At 42.6% G+C, this 22,212-nt stretch overlaps 1 protein-coding gene across 1 annotated transcript; it reads left to right on the top strand.

The window, feature by feature from the left end:
- Nucleotides 1-1,735: 1,735 nt before the first annotated feature.
- Nucleotides 1,736-17,712, top strand: LOC141271728 (uncharacterized). The gene is made up of 8 exons (XM_073681824.1): nt 1,736-1,812; nt 2,316-2,387; nt 2,818-2,967; nt 3,097-3,276; nt 3,351-3,474; nt 3,558-3,655; nt 3,854-3,944; nt 14,010-17,712. The coding sequence occupies exons 3-8, from the start codon at nt 2,890-2,892 to the stop codon at nt 15,428-15,430; spliced, it is 1,992 nt and encodes a 663-aa protein (XP_073537925.1). The 5' UTR covers nt 1,736-1,812; nt 2,316-2,387; nt 2,818-2,889; the 3' UTR covers nt 15,431-17,712.
- Nucleotides 17,713-22,212: the final 4,500 nt, after the last annotated feature.

The raw sequence follows: 22,212 nt of genomic DNA, 5'->3' as shown, positions 1-22,212 counted from the left end.
TATTCTCTAATATAATTGCACCATGGCTCTCCCACTACCTACCCTCAATTGTTAGCAACGATCAGGTTGGCTTCGTTAAGGGTAGAGAAGTGCGTGATAATACCAATAAAACGTTATTAGTTTCACGTGCAAAAAAACGGGATCCCAATGTGCCTTGTTTCTTTGGACGCTGAAAAAGTGTTTGACAGAATGCACTGGACTTTCTTGAAGAGCACCTTACGAAAAATTGGGTTAGGCTCTTTCTTGTTATCTAAAATTCTATCCTTCTACACTGACCCTAAAGCTATAGGGTAAACGGCCTTCTATCTGACACATTTTCTATTAAAAATGAGACAAAGCAAGAGTGTCCCTTATCACCTCTCCTATACACATTGGTGATGGAACATTTCGCGGTAGCATTACAAAAAAATCCAGATATTAGTGGAGTTGCTATAGGCTCACATCACTATAAACTAGCTCTATACGCAGATGACTTGTTGCTCTATTTTCAAACCCAATTATCTCATTTCCTTCTATACTAAAGGAATTCGAAGAATTTGGTCAAGTAAGCGATTTTATAGTCAACTGCTCTAAATCAGAAGCAATAACATAAGACAACAGCTAATTTTTAACTTTCCCTTTAAGTGGCAGAAAGACACACCTAAGTACCTCGGTACACAAATTCCAGGGAACATGGATGATCTGTATAGTTTAAATTATATCACTGTCCTTGAACAAACTCTTTAAAATGTAATGAATTATAACTCCAAACCCTTGTCCTGGTTTGGTTGTATTTATGTGATAAAATGGACATTTTGCCAAAACTTCTTTATATATTCCAGACCGTTCCTGTCTGCGTTCCTCAGACCTTTTTCTCCCATCTCGACAACGCTATTAGGTAGTATGGGGAACGTCGAGGTCTAGGATATGTTTTAAAATATTGTGATGTTCCAAAAATAAAGGGGGGTACTAGTATGCCCGTTCTAAAAAAAATTACCATCAATCTTTGATTCTTATGAGAGCAGTGGACTGGTTCACGTCTGTGGAACATAAGCAATGGGTGAAACTGGAAGAGGACCTCTATCCGTGGATACTCACATCTCTACCTTGGATTGACTAAATACATGTACAAACTAAACAATTATCAATACCCATTCAACACTTTTTGAAAACATGGGATCAAGTCTTAATCTCTTCATCTATATCACGTAGGTTGGGTCCATTAATGCCCTTGTTTGACAACCCAGATTTTCCCTCTGCTTCAGGTACGGACTCATTTCTAATCTGGGACTGATCTGATGGGGTTAGATTGAGACACGTTCTCATGGAATCAGGCTCTTTTCCTTCCTTTATAGAACTTCGTGGCTCCTTTCTAATTAGGAGTCTATCCTGCCTGGCTTATTTCCAGCTCAGGTCATTTATAAATTCTCACATGTTACTAGTATAAAAGATGAACTCACTCCTTTTGAACCCTTAATCACGCAAGTAGGTCCTTGTACTAAACTTCTATCTTGCATACACAAAGCAACACAAATGGACACCAGCAATGACCCTCTACCCTTTACTGGGGTTGGGAGAAGGAATTGGGTAGTCAAATTTCAGAGAAGGATAGGCAAAAAACATACATAATGCCGGAAATGTCACTGACTGCGGAGACGTCTCTATGTAGCGTCTTCACTCCGGATATCACTGTACAGGAGCCGCACAGTTTACACTGTGCATCCACTGAGGCCCCTGATCATGTGACCCCTGACTCCTCCCCTCCTGTGACCTCATCACAGGTCCTGTGCGCACAGAGCAGCCATATATGTGGTGGCGGCTCTGCAGGTGGAGGTATGTGGAGATTCCTCATTACTGGGCGCAGGGGGGCATTAACCCCTTCAGCACGGAGACTCTTGGGGTCTGTGTGGTGTGAACAGTGATGTAACAGCTGTGGACTGAATGCGGCTTAGCTGGTTCCCGTCCACATTAGATACATTCAGACGACTACAGGATGAAGGACAGAAGCCCAGAGAAGTCCTCACACAACGCCATTATTCCTCTCCTAGTTCCAGCACAATAATGTAGATAGTAGTGATAACCGTCCACATATTCTCTTTATACCCTCCGGTACGATGGATTTGGCCTCAGTGTCCAGGAAGCTTCACGGTTCAGCAATGCTCCTCTGCTTTCTCCCCTCCACCTGAACGTTTTACCCTTTCAGTGTCACAAAACTGAAAGTTCTTTCAGTCCCCATTGTGTTTTCTTAGGAAATGTGTGGAAACATTGGAGGGGTTAATGGCTGCGGGATTAGTGGGGTCTCCTATGTGCTCATTAATTCTCTGCCTTATTTACAGGAGGAGCAGCCGACATATCTGACATTACATCCCAGACACTGAATACAATATACTACAAATTCTCTGCTGCAGGTGATACATTGTGTAATGAAATGTTTTATTTAATGTGATTAAATTTATTTCTTGTGTTTGGCATATTTACATGGTGGACATTTATCAATGAAAACCCAGAGGTGTAAGCCAGGTTCTCGTTATGTGTTTCTCTAACGATTAAACTAGGAGACAGGAGTTGTGAAAGGGTCGGGGCCGAGAACAAACATCCATCTCATAAAACCATCAAACCACCATCTTGTGAGAAACAGATTCAGCTGCAGACTCCGAGGAAGAAACTTCTTGTTGTCTGTGGCCTAAAATAAATAGGTTTTATTACTAGATGTAAAGAAGAAAACTAAATACTGTAAAATAATGAATCTCCTCATATGTTTCCCTTATTGTCTCCAGTAATTGTATTATTACACAGGATTTTTATTATGTTACATCGGCTCATCATCTACTCATTCAGGTCCCTACAATATCAGATCCTCTCAGTGAAGATCTTCTGTATAAGAGAATTTTCTTGATTTACCAATCAAGGATGGATATGGACAGAGACAAGATGGTGGAGAGGATATTACACCTCACCCTAGAGATCCTCTTCCGGCTTACTGGAGAGGTGAGAGATTCTGATGACGTCACATTACATCATTCTTATCTATGGGAATAACAGATGGACAGAACTGGAGAGGTGAGGACTCTGGAAATGTCTGTAGTGAGATTTATTAATGTGTCTCTCCATAACCAGGATTACACAGTAGTGAAGAAGACCTCTAGTGAGCGCTGTCAGGACCCTGTGTCTGAGGGATGGGGAAGACCCCTGAGCCCAATCACGGGGCCTCCACCTCATCCTCTGATATATGAGGGCATTAACGACCAGAAGATCCTAGAACTCGCCTACAAGATGATTGAGCTGCTGACTGGAGAGGTAACACTGCTGGGACATTATACAGTAACGCTATGGAGGGATCTGGGGGATGATGGTATCATTGTATGTGTCAGGTTCCTATAAGATGTCAGGATGTCGCCGTCTATTTCTCCATGGCGGATTGGGAGTATTTAGAAGGACACAAAGATCTGTACAAGGACGTCATGATGAAGGTTCCCCTGCCCCTCACATCACCAGGTAATAGACAGGACTAAATACACACGGCCTATAATTATCTGTATGTAAAGAATGAATTCAGTCCCTGTATGTGTTTCCTCCAGATCTATCCAGTAAGAGGACAACACCAGAGAGATGTCCCCGTCCTCTTCTTCTACTGGACTGTAAACAAGAAGATCCCAATGTTCCTCAGGATCATCAGGTAGATGGAGAGAAGGTGTCATGAGATCTCCCCTATGATGTGTAGACGGCTGTGAAGGTCTTGTGTTCAGTCTTGTTTTATCCCCCAGTATTATATATTTTATACTTGTGTAATGAGAACAGTGGAGATGGCAGGATTAGAGCTGATCATAGGTGTGACTTCTCCATCTGTCTGTGACTTTTACAATATTTGTTTCAGGGTGAAGATCTGACCCATATTAATACTACAGAGACATATGTGAGGGATGATGAGCGGTGTAAGAAGGAGATTCCTACATATGACTACCCAGGTGAGTAGTAACCACTAAATGTAGAGAAGTTACTGATTCATCTCAGTCACCGGCTGTGGCTGCTTTATCGGTGGTGTAGTCCGGCCGTATCACAATCATGCGATCACCATTTTACTTCTAGACCACAACATTCTCCTCCATCCAAAACTGTTTAAATGACTTTGGGCATTGAAAGCCCTTTTCTATAGAACTTACAACCGGAAGGATCCACCTACCCCTTGAGATTAGGAGATGCTGACTCTTACCTGCCCAGATCTGTAAACTACAAAGCCGAATGACAGCGTACATAGAATGTGCTGACGAGTTAGAAAATCACATGAAGAAAAATATTATGATGGGACTGTAAGAGAAAGCATAGGGTAATGATGCTGTTGGCTTCCTAGAACCCTGATATCTTATTGGATGAATCTACCTTCTCTCCCTTCTGTGCTGCTGAATGTTCTCATATGGTCCCTACAAGACCAGGTCCAGTGTTTCTGGAAAAATTTCATTTTTATGATCGACAACATTAAATGTGCAGTGAGGACCAAGTGTGAATTTCTGTACAATAACAACAGAGACTCCCTTTATCCTGACTTTTAAATTTCTTTTAAAACCGTCTAACTTCAAGGAGGATTATAATAAACTACATAAAAAAGCATTACCCCTGTGCCTCTGTGATGCTGAGTCACTTTTCATGGCCAAGCCGTGAGACAGGATAGTCAAGGAGTCCTGTAACATCCCTGGCGGCGTGCTTGCATGGTTTACCACCTCCCACCATGCAAGACCGCAATCTTACCTATCAGTCCAGGCTGCACACTTTGCTCCAGTGCCTGCTGTTTGCATGTCTCTTGTCCAATTGCTTAGGGCGGCGGCGCTGTTGCTTTCTGATTCTTATAGTTGCAGTGTGCGCACTCCTAATGCGTCCCCAACCTATTGCTGTGAGTCACTGGATACTTAAACCCCCTTCACCCAGTAGGAGGTGCCTGAGCAACACTTTCATTCAGTGTGTTCTGTGCAACTGAGTTGCCAGGTCTTGTCCTGTATCTTGTCTGTTTCTGCCACCCTGGGGGCTGTATACCCAGGCCTGTTACCTGTGACTTCTAGTCAGTTTCCGCCATCCTGGGGGCTGAGTTCCCAGGCTCGTTCCTGTATCTTGTTCCTGGTTCAGATCCTGTCTGAACAGTGTCCTAGCCCTTTACCTATTTGTCTCTATGTCTGTACCTTCCCTTTTCCTGCAGTGTCTGAACCTGCACCTAACTCCAACTCGTTGTCTCTGTACTTCTGTTTGTGAGTTTTGTGTCCACTCGCTACTTCATTGCAAGTACCTTGTGTGTATCTGGTTCTGCTCGTTCTGTTTCCCTGTCTCCGAATCTACTCCTGTGTTCCAGCTATCTTCTTGTGTTTTCCAGTCTGTTCCATGTGAACAGAGCCCTGTCCTGTCTACCGCATCTGCGGGTTTTGCTCTGCTCTGCTTGTCTGCCGCATCTGCGGGTTTTGCTCTGCTCTGCTTGTCTACCGCATCTTTGGGTTTTGCTCTGCTCTGCTTGTCCACCACACCTGCGGTTTTGCTCTGCTCTGCTTGTCTACCGCACCTGTGGGTTTTGCTCTGCTCTGCTTGTCTACCGCACCTGCGGGTTTTGCTCTGTTCTGCTTGTCTACCTCATCTGCGGCTCTGTTCCTGTATCATAGTCTGTCCTGGTTCCTATTTTGCCTGCGTTCCTACCTGCCAGTACCCACCTGTCTGCATATCAGCTGTGCCTGACAGTACCCACCTGTCTGCATATCAGCTGTGCCTGCCAGTACCCACCTGTCTGTATGCCAGCCTAACCTGCCTGTTCCTGCATTCCCTGGTGTGGTTCAACAGCTGTGACCAGGGTCTGATCTGGAGTAGCACCTGGTCCCTCTGCTCGGTTCCTCCCTGGTTTACAGAGTCGATTGAGCCGCCGTGCGACCTTGGTCGAATCGGGTTGATACTTAGTCACGCCCCTCCAGGCACTCCTCGGTTCATGATCCAGTGGGATCACTAATCACGCTCACGCCAGTCAGCCCGGGCGTGAGCGTAACAAGTCCGAAGTCAAAAGCCAGGAGGGTACATCATAAACAAAAGGAAGAAAGAAAGAAGTAGACAGGTAACGTTCCGTTCGTCAGAATACCAGGAGGATAGCGAATCAGAGCATAAGGGGTTAAACATGCGGATGGTCAGAACAAGGTCAGGCAACAGAAGATCAATTCACAGAACATAAGGCACAGAGAAAACCTCATACAAGCTGAATGTACATCTGGCAGAAACAGCCCAGTTAAGTAGCTTGGCAATCACCTGAGATAATGAACACTTTGAGATAGCCAGTTCCTTTTAGTCTCAGATTGGACAGCTGAGCTGTCAATCAACACACTGACAGCTCAGCACAACCCTGCACCAGACTGGATGACCGAATTGTCAGTAACTGCATCCCAGACACACTGAGTGGTATAACCGTGACAGTACCCCCTCTTCTAACGGAGGCCACCGGACCACCAAGCTTCCCAGGAAATTTTAGATGCAAGGTCCTGACTAACCAATCTGCCTTCACATCTCAAGCTATGACCCACGTTCGCTCCTCTGGTCCGTATTCCTTCCAATGGATGAGGTATTGGAGGGAATTTCGGACCCTATGAGAATCCATAACCCACTGAAACTCATACTCCAAGCCACCGTCGACTGAAACCAGAGGAGGCGGGGAAGAGGGAGACAATGCCGAAGGGACAAACTCCTTTAATAGGGATTTATGAAAGACTTTAGTGATGCGAAGAGATGGAGCAAGCTTTAATCTGAATGCCACCGGATTGACCACCTCTAGGATCTCATATTGACCAATAAAATTTGGACCCAACTTTGTCGACAGCACTTTAAGTTTAATTTTCCTATGACAACCAAACCTTATCCCCGATCTTAAAAACAGGACTCTCTGAACGTCTTCTATTGGCCTTCTGTTTTTTGACGAATCTGAGCAGTCCCAATATTCTTTTGAACATCCTTTCAGACATTCCCAAATCTTAGTATTGCGACCTCCACCCCAAGGCATTCAGAAATAATCATAGAAAATTCACCAAAATAAGGATGAAAACCATAATTACAGAACAATGGTGAGGTTCCAGTAGACTGATTCACTCAGCTGTTAAATGGAAACTCAGCAAGTGTAAAAATGAAGACCTCCTGCTGAGCCGCCACAAAGCACCTTAAAACTTATTCCAAAGATTGATTTGTCCTGTCAGTCTGACCATTGGTTTGAGGGTGGTAAACAGATGAAAATGACAAGTCAATCCTGAGTTTACTACAAAAAGCTCTTCAGAATTTAGAGACAAATTGTACTCCCCTATCAGATGCCATGTTAAGAGTGATCCCATGAAACCTTACAATATGAGAAAAACAACCTGGAGAGTGTCTCTGCATTAGGTAATCCTGACAAAGGAACAAAATTAGCTTGCTTGCTGAATTGGTCAACTACCGCTCAGATAGCAGTTTTCCCACGAGACAGAGGAAAATCCGTGATGAAATCAATGGACAGATGAGTCCACTGGCTTTCTGGAATTGTCAATCGAATCAATTCCCCAGCCGGCCGGCTATGACTGACTTTATCATGGGCACAAATTTCACAAACAGATACAAAAATCTTTGATATTATTATGCATGCACGGCCACCAAAAAATCTAGCAATTGCTTTCTGTGCAGCAATAACACCAGGATGATCACTCAAGATGGAATCCTGAAATTCTTGTAACACACGCAATCTTAGGTACACAGGCACAAATAATTTAGATCCTGGAGTAGCGGAAGGAGCCAACGACTGGACTTTATGGATCTCCTCCTCCAATTTCAAGGTTACCATAGAATCCACAATACCGTGAGGAATAATGGAGGATGCAGGTTCTGGAGGAGAAACTGAATCGAGACTACAAGATAATGTGTCAGCTTTCACATTCTTAGACCTTGGCCAGACATAATGTGACGCTGAGTCACCTTTCATGGCCAAGTCGTGAAGCAGGATAGTGAGGGAGTCTGAAGTCAGAAGCCAGGAGGATACATCCTAAACAGAAGGAAGAGACAATGGCGTGGTAGGGTAACGTTCCGTTGGTCAGAATACCAGGAGGATAGCGGATCAGAGCACAACAAGGTCCAAGGTCAGGCAACAGAAGATAAATTCACAGAACACATGGGGCAGAGACCTCACCCAAGCTGAATGTACGTCTGGCAGAGGTCTAGGAGAAACAGCCCAGTTAAGTATACTGGCAATCACCTGGGATAATGAACACTTCGAGATAGCCAGCGCCTCTCAGTCTCAGATTGGATGGCCGAGCTGTCAAACAAAGTACTGACAGCTTCAGCACGCCCCTTTACCAGATTTAGTGGTTGAGTTGGCAGCAACTGCCTCCCAGTCACACTGAGGGGTGGAACTGTGACAATCTCTAAGCCTTTACTGACTTGCCTCTTATTTTACGTAATGCATTTAGTAGTGCAGGGTTAGGTAAAATAGGAGGCAGGTCAGTGAGCGATCAGTGAGCTGTCATAAGAGCATATAGATGAATATGTAAGCAGAGCACCAGATAGCGCACCCCCCACAGACCGCCCCGGAGCAAATGTATATCATTATCTCCAAACTGAAAGTAAAGATAACACAGCAACCACAGGACGGATTTCATCAACCAAGGTATCATATTAATCAGTGTAATGGTGCCCACCAGACAGTGTATGTAGTTTACTGAGCACAATCCCGCTGACAGGTGCGCTTTAAGATCTAGGAAGAGCTATCAATTAAACTCCTTTTGGAAGACCTCGTAATAGGACATATGGGGAAGTGAGAGATAATGCTTTAACTTCTTTTGAAGCATAGGAACCCTGTAGTGTACAGGTAATTAAACAAGAAAGTTATTTTAGGAGAAAACATGCCAAAAGGAGAGGGGTTTACTAGAGGAGAAGTGTGCTTTCCCAGGCACAGAACTTTTATTCATGCAGCACAGATTGTAGCCAGCCTAGCTCCAGACCGGAATATTGGCGTTGGTATCGATCCGATATGTATGAGATATAGATTTTCAGCGTTATAACGAAGAGCGGATGTGACGCATTAACTCACATCGGCGGGGGTGGGGGCACTAGAATCACTCCAATTGAATAATGGTCAGATAGATGGTGCGAACAAGGTCATATTTGATCTTTATGTACAGGTAAAATCATGATAAAAAAATATGACATCAATATCTAGTGCCTGTGATCTTCAGAGGTGAAGATATCTTAAGTTGTGGCTCTCCTAAAATCCTTAAAGGCTGAGAACATCTCACAAATAGTCACACATGAGTTCATAAAGGAGAAGTGTGTGGGCGTAACTTAGGAGCTAATAAAAAGCAAATCCTGGTCTGGATCATTGTCAGCACCTAGGAAGACCTACAGTAGTTCTCTGTGGAGGTTCTGTCCAATTCCAAATCGAAGCGCTTCCCTTCTCTAAGCTCTGAGCCGTTTCTGCGACCAAGTTTAGCAAGTTTCTTGTTTATACCTTTTATGTATTTGTATATATTCTGCTGTTTTGTTCCCATTTTGTGTTATCTTGTATATTGTTTAACCCCTTAAGCCCCGAGGGTGGTTTGCACGTTAATGACCAGGCCAATTTTTACAATTCTGACCACTGTCACTTTATGAGGTAATTACTCTGGAACGCTTCAACGGATCCCCCTGATTCTGAGATTGTTTTTTCGTGACATATTGTACTTCATGATTGTGGTAAAATTTCTTCGATATCACTTGCGTTTATTTGTGAAAAAAAGGAAATTTGGCAAAAATTTTGAAAATTTTGCAATTTTCAAAATTTGAATTTTTATGCCCTTAAATCAGAGAGATATGTCACACAAAATAATTAATAAATAACATTTCCCACATGTCTACTTTACATCAGAACAATTTTGGAACCCAAATTTTTTTTTGTTAGGGAGCTATAAGGGTTAAAATTTGACAAGCGATTTCTCATTTTTCCAACAAAATTTACAAAACCATTTTTTTAGGGACCACATCACATTTGAAGTCACTTTGAGAGGTCTTTATGACAGAAAATACCCAAAAGTGACACCATTCTAAAAACTGTACCCCTCAAGGTGCTCAAAACCACATTCAAGAACTTTATTAACCCTTCAGGTGCTTCACAGGAATTTTTTGAAAGTGGAAGAAAAAAATGAACATTTAACTTTTTTCACAAAAATGTTACTTTAGACCCAATTTTTTTTATTTTCACAGGGGTAACAAGAAAAAATGGACCCCAAAATTGTTTTGCAATTTCCCCTGGGCATGCAGATACCCAATATTTGGGGAAAAAACACTGTTTGGGCGCACGGCAGGGCACGGAAGGGAAGAAGCGCCATTTGACTTTTTGATTGTAAAATTTGCTTGAATAATTAGCGGACGCCATGTTGTGCTTGGAGAGCCCCTGTGTGCCCAAACATTGGAGCTCCCCCACAAGTGACCCCATTTTGGAAACTAGACCCCCCAAGGCACCTATCTAGATGCATAGTGAGCACTTGGAACCCCCAGGTGCTTCACAAATTGATTCGTAAAAATGAAAAAGTGAAAAAAAAACACTTTTTCATTTTTATGAATCAATTTGTGAAGCACCTCGGGGTTCCAAGTGCTCACTATGCATCTAGATAGGTGCCTTGGGGGGTCTAGTTTCCAAAATGGGGTCACTTGTGGGGGAGCTCCAATGTTTGGGCACACAGGGACTCTTCAAATGCAACATGGTGTCCGCTAACAATTTGAGACGATTTTCCATTCAATTTGTTAGCGGACACCATGTCGCGTTTGGAGAGCCCGTGATGTGCCTAAACAGCGGAGCTCCCCCACAAGTGACCCCATTTTGGAAACTATACCCCTAAAGGATTTTATTAAGGTGTATAGTGAACATTTTGAACCCAGAGGTACGACACAGAATTTGTTTACATTAGGTCATCATATTGAATAAGTTGTCATTAGTCTTGAGCGCAAGTGCTCGCTACTTGAGTTTGCATCGGGTACTCAGGTATGCACCATGTACAGCGTGTGCTCGAGTGACATGCTCGAGTCCCTGCTCCGCATGTTTCACGGTTATTAGACACCCAAAAAAAAACATGCGGGGATCGCTCGTGCATGGCAGGCAATCCCCGTAAAGTTTTTTTGGCCGCGAAGCATATGGGGCAGAGACTCGAGCATGTCACTCAAATACCCACGATACTCAATGCATACCAGAGCACCCGATGCAAACTCAAGTAGCGAGCACTTGCGCTCAACACTAGTCGCCATATCGTCATCTTTTTTTCTTACTTTTGAAAAAAATCCCAACCCCATCACAACCCCAACCCCAGCCCTAACCGTAGCACAACCCTAACCGTAGCACAACCCTAACCCTAGCACAACCCTAGCCCTAGCACAACCCTAACCCTAGCACAACCCTAACCCCAAACCCAGCCCTAACCCTAGCCCAATCCTAACCCAAGAGTTTATTTTTGACGCCGTTCCTTGTGCGGTATAAGTGATTAGACGACTTTATTCTTCGGGTCGGTGTGATTACAGAAATACCAGAATCATATGGGGTTTTTATGACTGACAGCTGTCACACACTAAAAGACGCACTTTTTGTAAAATCTAGTTTTTGCATCGCCATATTTTGAGAGCTATAATTTTTCCCGATTTTGGCAGACAGTCATGTGACGGCTCGTTTTTTGTGGGATGAGTTGACGTTGTTATTGGTGCCATTTTCAGGCACGTGACATTTTTTGATCGCTTTCTATTCCGATTTTTGGGAGGCAGAATAAACAAAAACCAACAATTCAGGAATTGTTTTTTTTGTTTTTTTTTTATTCTGTTCCGCGTGTGGTAAAATTGATAAGGTAGCTTTATTCTTCGGGTCAGTACGTTTACAGCGGTACCACATTTATATCGTTTTTCTATGTTTTGCACTTTTACATAATAAAAGCAATTTTATAGAAAAAAATATTTTTTAGCATCGCTTTATTCTGAGAGCTATAACTTTTTTATTTTTCGGCTGATGGAGCTGTATGTTGGCTTGTTTTTTGCGGGACGAGATGACGTTTTCAGCGGTACCATTTTTATTTACATTTGTCTTTTTGATCGCGTGTTAGTCCATTTTTTGTTTGGCGGTATGGTGATAAAGCATTGTTTTTTGCTTCGTTTTTTTTTTTTTTTTTCTTTACCGTGTTCACTGAAGGGGTTAACTAGTGGGACTGTTTTATAGGTCAGGTTGTTCCGGACGCGGCGATACCAAATATGTGTACTTTTATTGTTTTTTTTTTTGTTGTTTTTTTTTATAATAATATTTATTGATGGGTACATTATATTTTTATTTTTGGTGGATTATTTTTTTTATTTTTTTTAAATATTTTTGCAATTTTTTTTTATTTTTTTTTTCACTTTCTGGAAGCTTATATAGTTTATTACTTTGTCCAACTCTGGGACTTTCACTGTTTTTTCTCTGATCGCCTGCATGGCACAGGAATGCAGCACCATCCCTGTGCCATGCAGGCTGTCAGCGCTGGACAGGGAGAAGATTGTTTGGAGATGCACTGCGCATGTCCAAACAATCTTCCTGCTGTCTGGTGACCCGGATGTTGTCATGACAAAAATCGGGTCGTCATGGCAACATCCAGGAAGCCTTTGCAGACAGTGCTGGAAGCCGGAAGAGGAGGTGAGTATCTGCGATCACCTCCCCTTACCCCCGCAATGCTGCGATCGACTTCGATCGACTTCGATCGCAGCATCGCGGGGGTTAATGTGCTGGGAGCGGTGCAGGACCGCTCCCTGCACATAGTACCGGGTGTCAGCTGTGACAATCAGCTGACACCCGGCGGCGATCGCGCCCGCACAGCCTGTGTGCGTGCGCGATCGCCATGACGTACTAATACGGGTCTGGCTCTTAAGTCCCAGGGCACAGACGCGTATTAGTACGTCAGATGTTGTTAAGGGGTTAAACACTGCCTATATTTTGAATTAAAAATATAGTTTAATAGTTCTGTACCTTTTGCTTTGTAAACCTCACCTGAAGCCATATGCTACCTGTAATGGGTGTCCAGTTGGCCTGTATAAATGATTGGTGCTGTTAGTTTCCTAATAACCGGCCTAGTAGTGGAAGCAGCTGCAGTCTTGTCCATCAATCATTGATCAATTGCGTATTTTCCTTACGATTTGGAGGCTGTGGAGTTGCGTTACCCTTGATGAAGTGATAACAATGGGTGGATCTGCATGACCCCTCCGGCTGTGTATCTTTGACACTGTGCCTAATGATAGAAGCAGACTTCGCAGGAGCAGATCCCAGACAAGATGGGACACACCATTTACAGAATCCCTAATTTGACTAAATGGCAGAAAACCAGAGCAGCAGAAATCCCCATAAAGTGACTCCATTTTGGAAATTATAACCCTCAGTGAATTAATCTATAGGAGTAGGGACTATTTTGACTCCACAGGCACTTTCCGGAAATTAGCACGCAGTGGATGTTCGAGAGTAAAAATTGCACATTTGCCATTTTACTGGTTCCCAGATTGTGCTCCAGGAGACACACACCGTAAATTAAGTGGGATCTTCTCACTATAGTAATGTCAAGTACATAGATGCTAAATGTGGTTTGGGCGCACTGCAAGGCTCAGAAGCGAGTGGGAGATTTGACTTTAAGAGAGCGAATATTGCTGGACTAGTTTATGGAAGCCATGTTGCTTTTCAAGAGCATTTGAGCCACTAGTAATATGGAAACCTGTTTTTCCATTGACAATCATGAGTGGGGGCTTGTTTTTTGCGGGATGAGTAGAAGTTTTTATTGGTGTTATTTTCGACTGCAGAACATTGTTTGGTGGCTTTTTATTCCATATTTGTGAGGCAGAATGAACAAACAGTTGAACGCCACGCTCCACTGGTTCATCCTGTGAGGATTTCCATTAGACTGTGAACTGTCATTAATTTGTGAATAATTCAATTTTTGAACATAACTTTTTATAGACAATTTAAGTACAAATGTTCAAAAATATAAAAGTCAAACATATATTATTGAAAAATAATAATGGTTTCTTTTTATTGCCAGATGACTGTACCAGGAGATCAGAGGGACAGCTGACATCTTCAATTTTTAAATCAGATGACCTTGAGATCCCACAGGATACAATTGAAGTGAATGCCATTACTCCAGATTTACCAGCATCCCTTCACAGCAAAGATCTCTCATTTAATCCTTTGAAACAGGTCCTGTCTTCTGATTCATTACTGACTACTATGGAAAATCCAAGTCGCAAAATAAGCATTAAAAAACGAACTGCTCCTAATGCAAAGAAGCCATTTTCACAGTCAGAATATAGAAATAGTTTTCCTCTGAAAAAGTCTTTTCTTAAACATCAAAAAATTCACACAGCAGAGAATAGATTTTCTTGTTCCAAGTGTGGAAAATGTTTTTACTACAAATCACAGCTTGTTAGTCACCAGAGACGTCACACAGGGGAAAAGCCATTTTCATGTTCCGAATGTGAGAAATGTTTTACAAAGAAATCAAGTCTTATCAGACATCAACGATTTCACACAGGGGAAAAGCCTTTTTCATGTTCAGAATGTGGGAAATGTTTTGTAGATAAATCAACTCTTGTTAGTCACCAGAGAACTCACACAGGGGAGAAACCATTTTCATGTTCAGAATGTGGAAAATGTTTTGTGAAGAAATCATCTCTTCTTAGTCACCAGCACTGTCACACAGGGGAGAAGCCCTTTTCCTGTTTAGAATGTGGGAAATGTTTTAGACAGAAATGTAATCTTGTTATACACAAACTAACTCACACAGGAGAGAAGCCTTTTTCATGTTCAGAATGTGGAAAATGTTTTAACCGGAAAGCTAATCTTGATAGTCACCGGAGGATCCACAAAGGGGAGAAACCTTTTTCATGTTCAGAATGTGGGAAATGTTTTAACTGCAAATCAGATGTTATTATACATCAAAGAACCCACACAGGGGAGAAGCCTTTTTCATGTTTAGAATGTAGGAAATGTTTTAAACGGAAAGTGCTTCTTGATAGCCACCAGAGAAGCCACACAGGGGAGAAGCTTTTTTCATGTTCAGAATCTAGGAAATGTTTTAGCTGGAAATCGCTTCTTGATAGCCACCAGAGAACCCACAAAGGGGAGAAGCCATTTTCATGTTCAGAATGTGGAAAATGTTTTAATCGGAAGGCGTATCTTGATGGCCACCATAAAACCCATACAGGGGAGAAGCCTTTTTCATGTTCAGAATGTGGGAAATGTTTTAACCGGAAAGCACATCTTGATAGCCACCAGAGAACCCACACAGGGGAGAAGCCTTTTTCGTGTTCAAAATGTGGGAAATGTTTTAACCGGAAAGCACATCTTGATAGACACCAGAGAACCCACACAGGGGTGAATCCTTTATCATGTTCAGAATGTGGGAAATCTTTTACGCGGAAAGTGCATCTTGATAAACACCAGAGAACCCACACAGGCTAGAAGCCTTTTTCATGTTCAGAATGTGGGAAATGTTTTGTGAAGAAATCATCTCTTCTTAGTCACCAGAGCAGTCACACAGGGGAGAAGCCTTTTTCATGTTCTTAAGGGGGGAAATGATTTACACTGAAATCAACTGTTAATGGGAACCTGCCACCAGAAATAACGCTATTAACCTGCAGATATGGGCTTAATCTGCATGTTACTAACTTGCCTGGTACATGCACATAGCCAAACACTGCTGGGAGAAAATTAACTTTATTCTCCCCGGCAGCATTCAATTTCAGTCACGTGGGCAGTGCCTGTGCGAATTTTGTTACCGCTCGGAGAATACAGAACGGCTGTTGTAAACAAACTCCCAGCTCTGACTGCCACTGACTCTGCATGGGGGCTGGCTGTCAGTCAGTGCCGGGGTGCTGTTACAGTCACTGCTCTTTATACTCAGAGTGATGACTGAACCAGCACCGCCCCTGTGACTGAAACCGAATGCTGCTGAGGAGAATAAAGTTAACTTTCTCCCAGCAGCGTTTGGCTATTTGCAGGTGCCGGGCACGATAGTAATGTTACTAACCTGCAGAGTAAGCTCCTATCTGCAGGTTAATAGCGTTTTTGGTGGTGACAGGTTCTGATTAATAAATATCTGAGAAGTCGCACAAGGAAGAAGCTTTTTTCATGTTCAGAATGTTGGAAATGTTTTAACCGAAAATTGTATCATCTTAAAGGGGTTCATATGTTTTAACCAAAAATTGTATCATCTTAAAAGGGTTGTGAAATACTAGGACAACCCTTTGTCATTCCTCATGTTTGGCCTCGTTAAAGTAAAAACACTCATACTGAGCTCCTGTGCTGGCGCCATTTCAGGCGTTTCTGGGCTCGCATTTCCGGTGTTCATGTGAGGTTGTTACATCTCACAAGCCCTGCACGTAATCAGTGCCGGTTTCACTGTCCCTGCCTTTGAATGTATTGAATATCAACAGGAAGCCAGGGCTGCGGTTGCTCTCTGACTTCCTCATGATGTTTGATTTGTCTGAAGTTGGTGTGAGGCAGTGAGGGGGATCATATTCGAGGGACGGTAGATATTCCCTAGGATGTGCATAGAGGCATATTGGTTGTGTCAATGTTTTGTTTGCAAGCTGCAGAGCAGGAGGCTCTGTGCACTGCAAGCCTGAGTGAAGGCATAACACAGGCTTGTGAAGGAAACAACTGGTGCACCCCAGACTGGAACGGTACAGCCGTCTCCCATGGCATCAGGTTTACACGGACTATTTGGATATCCCAGCTGCAATCTGGAGGACAGCTTTTGCATTTGAGCTTGGAGTTTTGGCAAATAAAGACATTTAAGTTGAACTTTCCTTGGGTCAATGCCTCATTACTGCACAGTCTGAACACCGTCGCACTACAGTGGGGACATTGACGTCAACACTGATTGGGCACAGGGCTCACGTGACATACTAACCTCACATGAGTCCTAGGAATGCAAGTGCTGACACCGCTGGAATGGCGACGGCATGGGAAGTTTGTATTTCTTATTTTATTTTAATAGAACCAAACATGAGGAACGAAAAAGGCTTGTCCAAGTAGTGGACAACGTTTTTAAACATAAAAAAAATGAATTACTGGAAAGTTCTATTTTGTTGACCATCAAAAAGACTCCAATGGGGAGAAACTATATATGTTATTGACAAATTATGCAAAAACATATAACACACAGTTCTATAATTAAATGAGAAAGGGAAATTACTTTAGAACTTACCTTATTGTTTGACTTATAAGACACTTTTTAGCAATAAAAAAATATTGCTAATAAGTGAGTGTGTCTTATAGACTGGAGGCAATTTCCTGTGTCAGAGGAGGACAATGAGACAGTTTCCTTCCTGATCACTGAGATAGCTGCTCTCTCTCCTCCAACCCATACTTATCTAATTGATTGGTGCAGAGTAGGAGGGAAAGGTACCGGGACCTGCACAGAGCCTGTAAGTACTGAGTGAGCAGCTTAAGAACCTTCCACCCAAGTAGCTCATATATGTTTCAGATCATGTAACACTGTTTTACATATTTTCAAACTTTCTCATGTTCAGTTATGAAATGAGCCATTTCTTATGACTTTGACCTGCTTTCAAATATGACAATGAAAATTTTAGTTGTCTCTTGTTTCTATGATATCAAAGAGTTTTCCTTTTACTGCTACATATAATTAATGCATAAAAGTTTCAACACTTTGAAACATTATTATTTTTGAAAATATAAAGATTCAAAATATTTTGTTATTCCAATTTTCTGATATTTATTTAGTGGAAACTTGGCAAGAATTCAAAAACCTAAAATCTGTCTAAACACTATTGTGAATCATCAACAGTTAAAAAATTTGCATTACAAAATTTGTTACTCATTCAGTGACAATTCTTTTTTTGCTTGACTCTTGTCTTCCATCAGCTATTCTCTTACAATTGTCCATCAATAATCTGCAAGCATTGATGGATTCCATTTTCCGTGATATCTTTTCTCCATAGCTGCAATATCTTGGTGAAGTCTCTCAGCTTGCTTGTCACTTACTGCACCGCAGTTTGGTGGACACAGGTGATGTAAGAAATTAATCTTTAAATATGGGACCAAGGAAGAGAAGGTGGCTTGTATGCCAATGATTTGCTCTTCTTCCTAGGGAAGGCTCGGGGGGTCTCTGGAGAGCACGATGTCGACTATCTCCAGCTGACTTATTCCGTCCAAAGACCATTCTGAGGACTAGAGGGCACTTATTACAGGTGGAAGAATGGCCAATCCAGCAAACAGGCAAGAGTTCTTTACAGTTAGAGCAGTCAGACTGTGGAACACCTACTACAAGACGTAGTAATGGCAGACACTATTGTGAAGACCCTATTTCTTCCGTGGGCGTAACACTACTCAGACAACACAGTGTGAGGGGAAAACAGTGTGGTAATACTTTATTGAACCACAAAGTGGACAATAAACAGATAGAATAGTCCCAGCTAGTACCCTAGATGGTGCAAATGACAGAGTCCTCACCCTTCCACTGGCCCACCGGGAATAGAGAAGCTGCGATTTCGGGGCTTCCAGGGTCGACCACACCCACCACTGGCACCCCACTTTTGTAGGGCCCCCAAAGAGAGAAGGTAATGACAAGCTTAGAAAACTATCCGAGAGAAGTGAAGTCTGGGGCCAGGTGACTTGGATTGTTCAAGATGTCTCTGAGGGTTCAGCAATGGTCAATGGAGCCGATCTGTATTCCTCCAGCTGGGGCCAAAGTCCCCTAAGCTGACCAGCTGTAGAATGATACTGAATAGAGGCAGAGACCCCTTTTTATGGACCTTTTTGGAAGTGCATTGAGGTGAAGGGTGCATTGCTGGAAAGGGGAAAAAAAACAAAAAAAAAACTTTAAATCTCTTAGTTTGCGAGTGTGAACGAGCTGCGTGTGTCTGGAGCGTAAGTGCGAACGAAAGTAAGTGTGTGACTTGTTTTTCAGTGACTTTGTATTCAGGGAGTTTGGAAGGGAGGACTTTGGACTGAATTGCTGACTGTATTTCATTAATTCTTTACTTTACTTTTTACTTAACATTTCTGTCTAGTGCAATCCCCATTAGGAAATGAGCTCCATTATTGACAATGCTATCCAGTGTACATCTTGCCACATGTATGTATTCCTTGAACAGCCGGTCGTGGGTGCATACTGCTGTGCGAGATGTGTGCACGTTGTGCGTTTGGAAGCCCAGATACTGGATCTAAATGAGCAGCTGGCAACACTGAGATCCATTGACAACATGGAAAGGAGTCTGCTGCTCACTGAGCAGCAGCTCACTGGGGTAGATGTGGGGGAGGGTGGTAGTCGGGAGCTGCAGGACAGTGAGGTCTCTAGTTGGGTGACAGTTAGAAGGTGGGGTAGAGGGAAGAGTGCCAGGGAGGCTAGTCCTGATCTTGCACACCCCAATAAGTTTGCAAAGTTGGCAGATGAGGGGAGTGACGGTACAGGGGTAGCACTACTACAGCAAGGCATGTCCTCTGAAAGCCGGAGGAGTGTCAGCTCCAGTAAAGAGGGAAATAGGAGAGTAGGGCAGGCTAGGCAGGTGCTGGTAGTTGGGGACTCAATTATTAGGGGAACAGATAGGGCAATCTGTCACAAAGACAGGGATCGTCGAACAGTGAGCTGCCTACCTGGCGCTCGAGTCCGGCACATCGCTGATCGGGTTGACAGATTACTGGGAGGGGCTGGTGAGGACCCAGCGGTCATGGTGCACATTGGCACAAATGACAAAGTTTGAGGTAGGTGGAAGGTCCTTAAAGATAATTTCAGGGAATTAGGCTGCAAGCTGAAAGCAAGGACCTCCAAGGTGGTATTCTCTGAAATACTACCGGTACCACGTGCCACGCCAGAGAGGCAACGGGAGATTAGGGAGATAAATAAGTGGCTCAAGAACTGGTATAGGAAGGAGGGATTTGGGTTCCTGGAGAACTGGGCCGACTTCTCAGTTGGCTACAGACTCTACGCTAGGGACCGGCTGCACCTTAATGGGGAGGGTGCAGCTGTGCTGGTGGAGAAAATGGCTAGAAGGTTGGAGGAGTGTTTAAACTAGGGATTGGGGGGGAGGGTATTCATTTTATAGGTGGGGAAGATAGTGCAGATAGTGACCTGGGCACAAATAAAGAAATTGGGGGTGGGGTTTGAACAGTCAATAAAATAAGAAGGAATAGAGGTACAGAGAGATACATAAAATGCATGTGCACTAATGCCAGAAGCCTCACCAACAAAATGGAGGAATAAGAATTAATTCTGTTGGAAAATAATTATGACATGGTAGGGATATCTGAGACGTGGCTGGACGAGAGCCATGACTGGGCAGTTAATTTACAGGGCTATAGTCTGTTCAGAAATGACCGTACAAACAAGCGAGGGGGGGGGTGTTTATATGTAAAATCATCCTTAAAACCTGTCTTGTGGGAGGATATATGTGAATCTAATGAAAATGTAGAGTCCCTGTGGGTGGAGATAAGGGGAGGGGGAAAAAATAATAAATTACTGATAGGGGTTTGTTATAAGTCTCCAAAAATAATGGAAGTAGCGGAGAATATCCTCGTAAAGCAAATAGATGAAGCAGCGACTCAAGGAGAAGTCATTATTATGGGAGACTTCAACTACCCTGAAATACATTGGGGGACAGAAACATGTAGTTCAAGCAAAGGAAATAGGTTTTTGACAACTATGAGAAACTGGTCTGGTCATGGTTCACAACTGGTTCAGGACCCAACAAGAAGGTGGGCACTGCTAGACCTAATATTAACCAATAGTCCAGACCATTTATCAAATATACGAGTTGGGGGTCACTTGGGTAATAGTGATCACAAAATAATACGTTTTCATGTAACCTTTAATAAGATGTGTAGTAGAGGGGTTACAAGGACACTAAACTTCAGGAAGGCAAATTTCCAACGGTTAAGAGATGATCTTAGTGCAATAAACTGGAACAATATCCTGAGACATAAAGCTACACAAAGCAAATGGGAGACATTTATTAACATCCTGAATAGGACCTGTGCACAATATATACCCCTTGGGAATAAACATGTTAGAAATAGAAGGAAACCACTATGGCTAAATAGAGCTGTAAGGGGCGCAATAAGTGACAAAAAGAAAGCATTTAGAGAACTAAAGCAAGTAGGTAGTGATGAGGCATTAAATAAATCTAGAAAATTAAATAAATTATGTAAAAAACAAATCAAGGCAGCAAAGATTGAGGCAGAGAGAATCATTGCCAGAGAAAGTAAACATAACCCCAAAATATTCTTTAACTACATAAATAGTAAAAAACTAAAAAATGATAGTGTTGGCCCCCTTAAAAATAGTCTGGGTGAAATGGTGGATGAGGATGAGGAAAAGCCAATATGCTAAATGATTTTTTTTCAACCGTATTTACACAAGAAAATCGCATGACAGAAAACATGATTAGTGATAACAAAAATTCTCCATTAAATGTCACTTGCTTAACCCAGCAGGAAGTACGGCGGCGTCTAAAAATCACTAAAGTTTACAAATCCCCGGGCCCGGATGGGATACACCCGCGAGTACTGCAGGAATTAAGTAACGTCATAGATAGACCATTATTTTTAATCTTTAAAGATTCCATAATAACAGGGTCTGTACCACAGGACTGGCGTATAGCAAATGTGGTGCCAATATTCAAAAAGGGGACAAAAACTGAACTTGGAAATTATAGGCCGGTAAGCTTAACCTCTACTGTGGGTAAAATCCTGGAGGGTTTCCTAAGAGATGCTATACTAGAGTATCTGAAGAAGAATAACCTCATGACCCAATATCAACATGGGTTTACGAGGGATCGTTCCTGTCAAACTAATCTGATCAGTTTTTATGAGGAGGCAAGTTCTGGACTGGACCAAGGAAATGCAGTGGATGTTGTGTATATGGACTTTTCAAAAGCTTTTGATACGGTTCCACACAAAAGGTTGATACATAAAATGAGAACAATGGGGATAGGGGAAAATATATGTATGTGGGTTAAGAATTGGCTCAGTGATAGGAAACAAAGGGTGGTTATTAATGGAAAACACTCAGACTGGATCTCAGTTAACAGTGGGGTACCACAGGGGTCAGTATTGGGCCCCCTTCTTTTTAACATATTTATTAATGACATTGTAGGGGGCATACAGAGTAATATTTCAATATTTGCAGATGACACTAAACTCTGCAGGGTAATCAATACAGAGGAGGACAATTTTATATTACAGGAGGATCTATGTAAACTAGAAGCTTGGGCTGATAA

This window comes from Phyllobates terribilis, unplaced genomic scaffold (assembly GCF_046119375.1).
Source record: "Phyllobates terribilis strain yellow unplaced genomic scaffold, ASM4611937v1 Scaffold_5__5_contigs__length_657084704, whole genome shotgun sequence".
Taxonomy (NCBI): Eukaryota; Metazoa; Chordata; class Amphibia; order Anura; family Dendrobatidae; genus Phyllobates; species Phyllobates terribilis.
The sequence above is the reverse complement of the archived record's forward strand: the minus strand, read 5'-3'. Positions and strand labels throughout refer to the sequence as shown.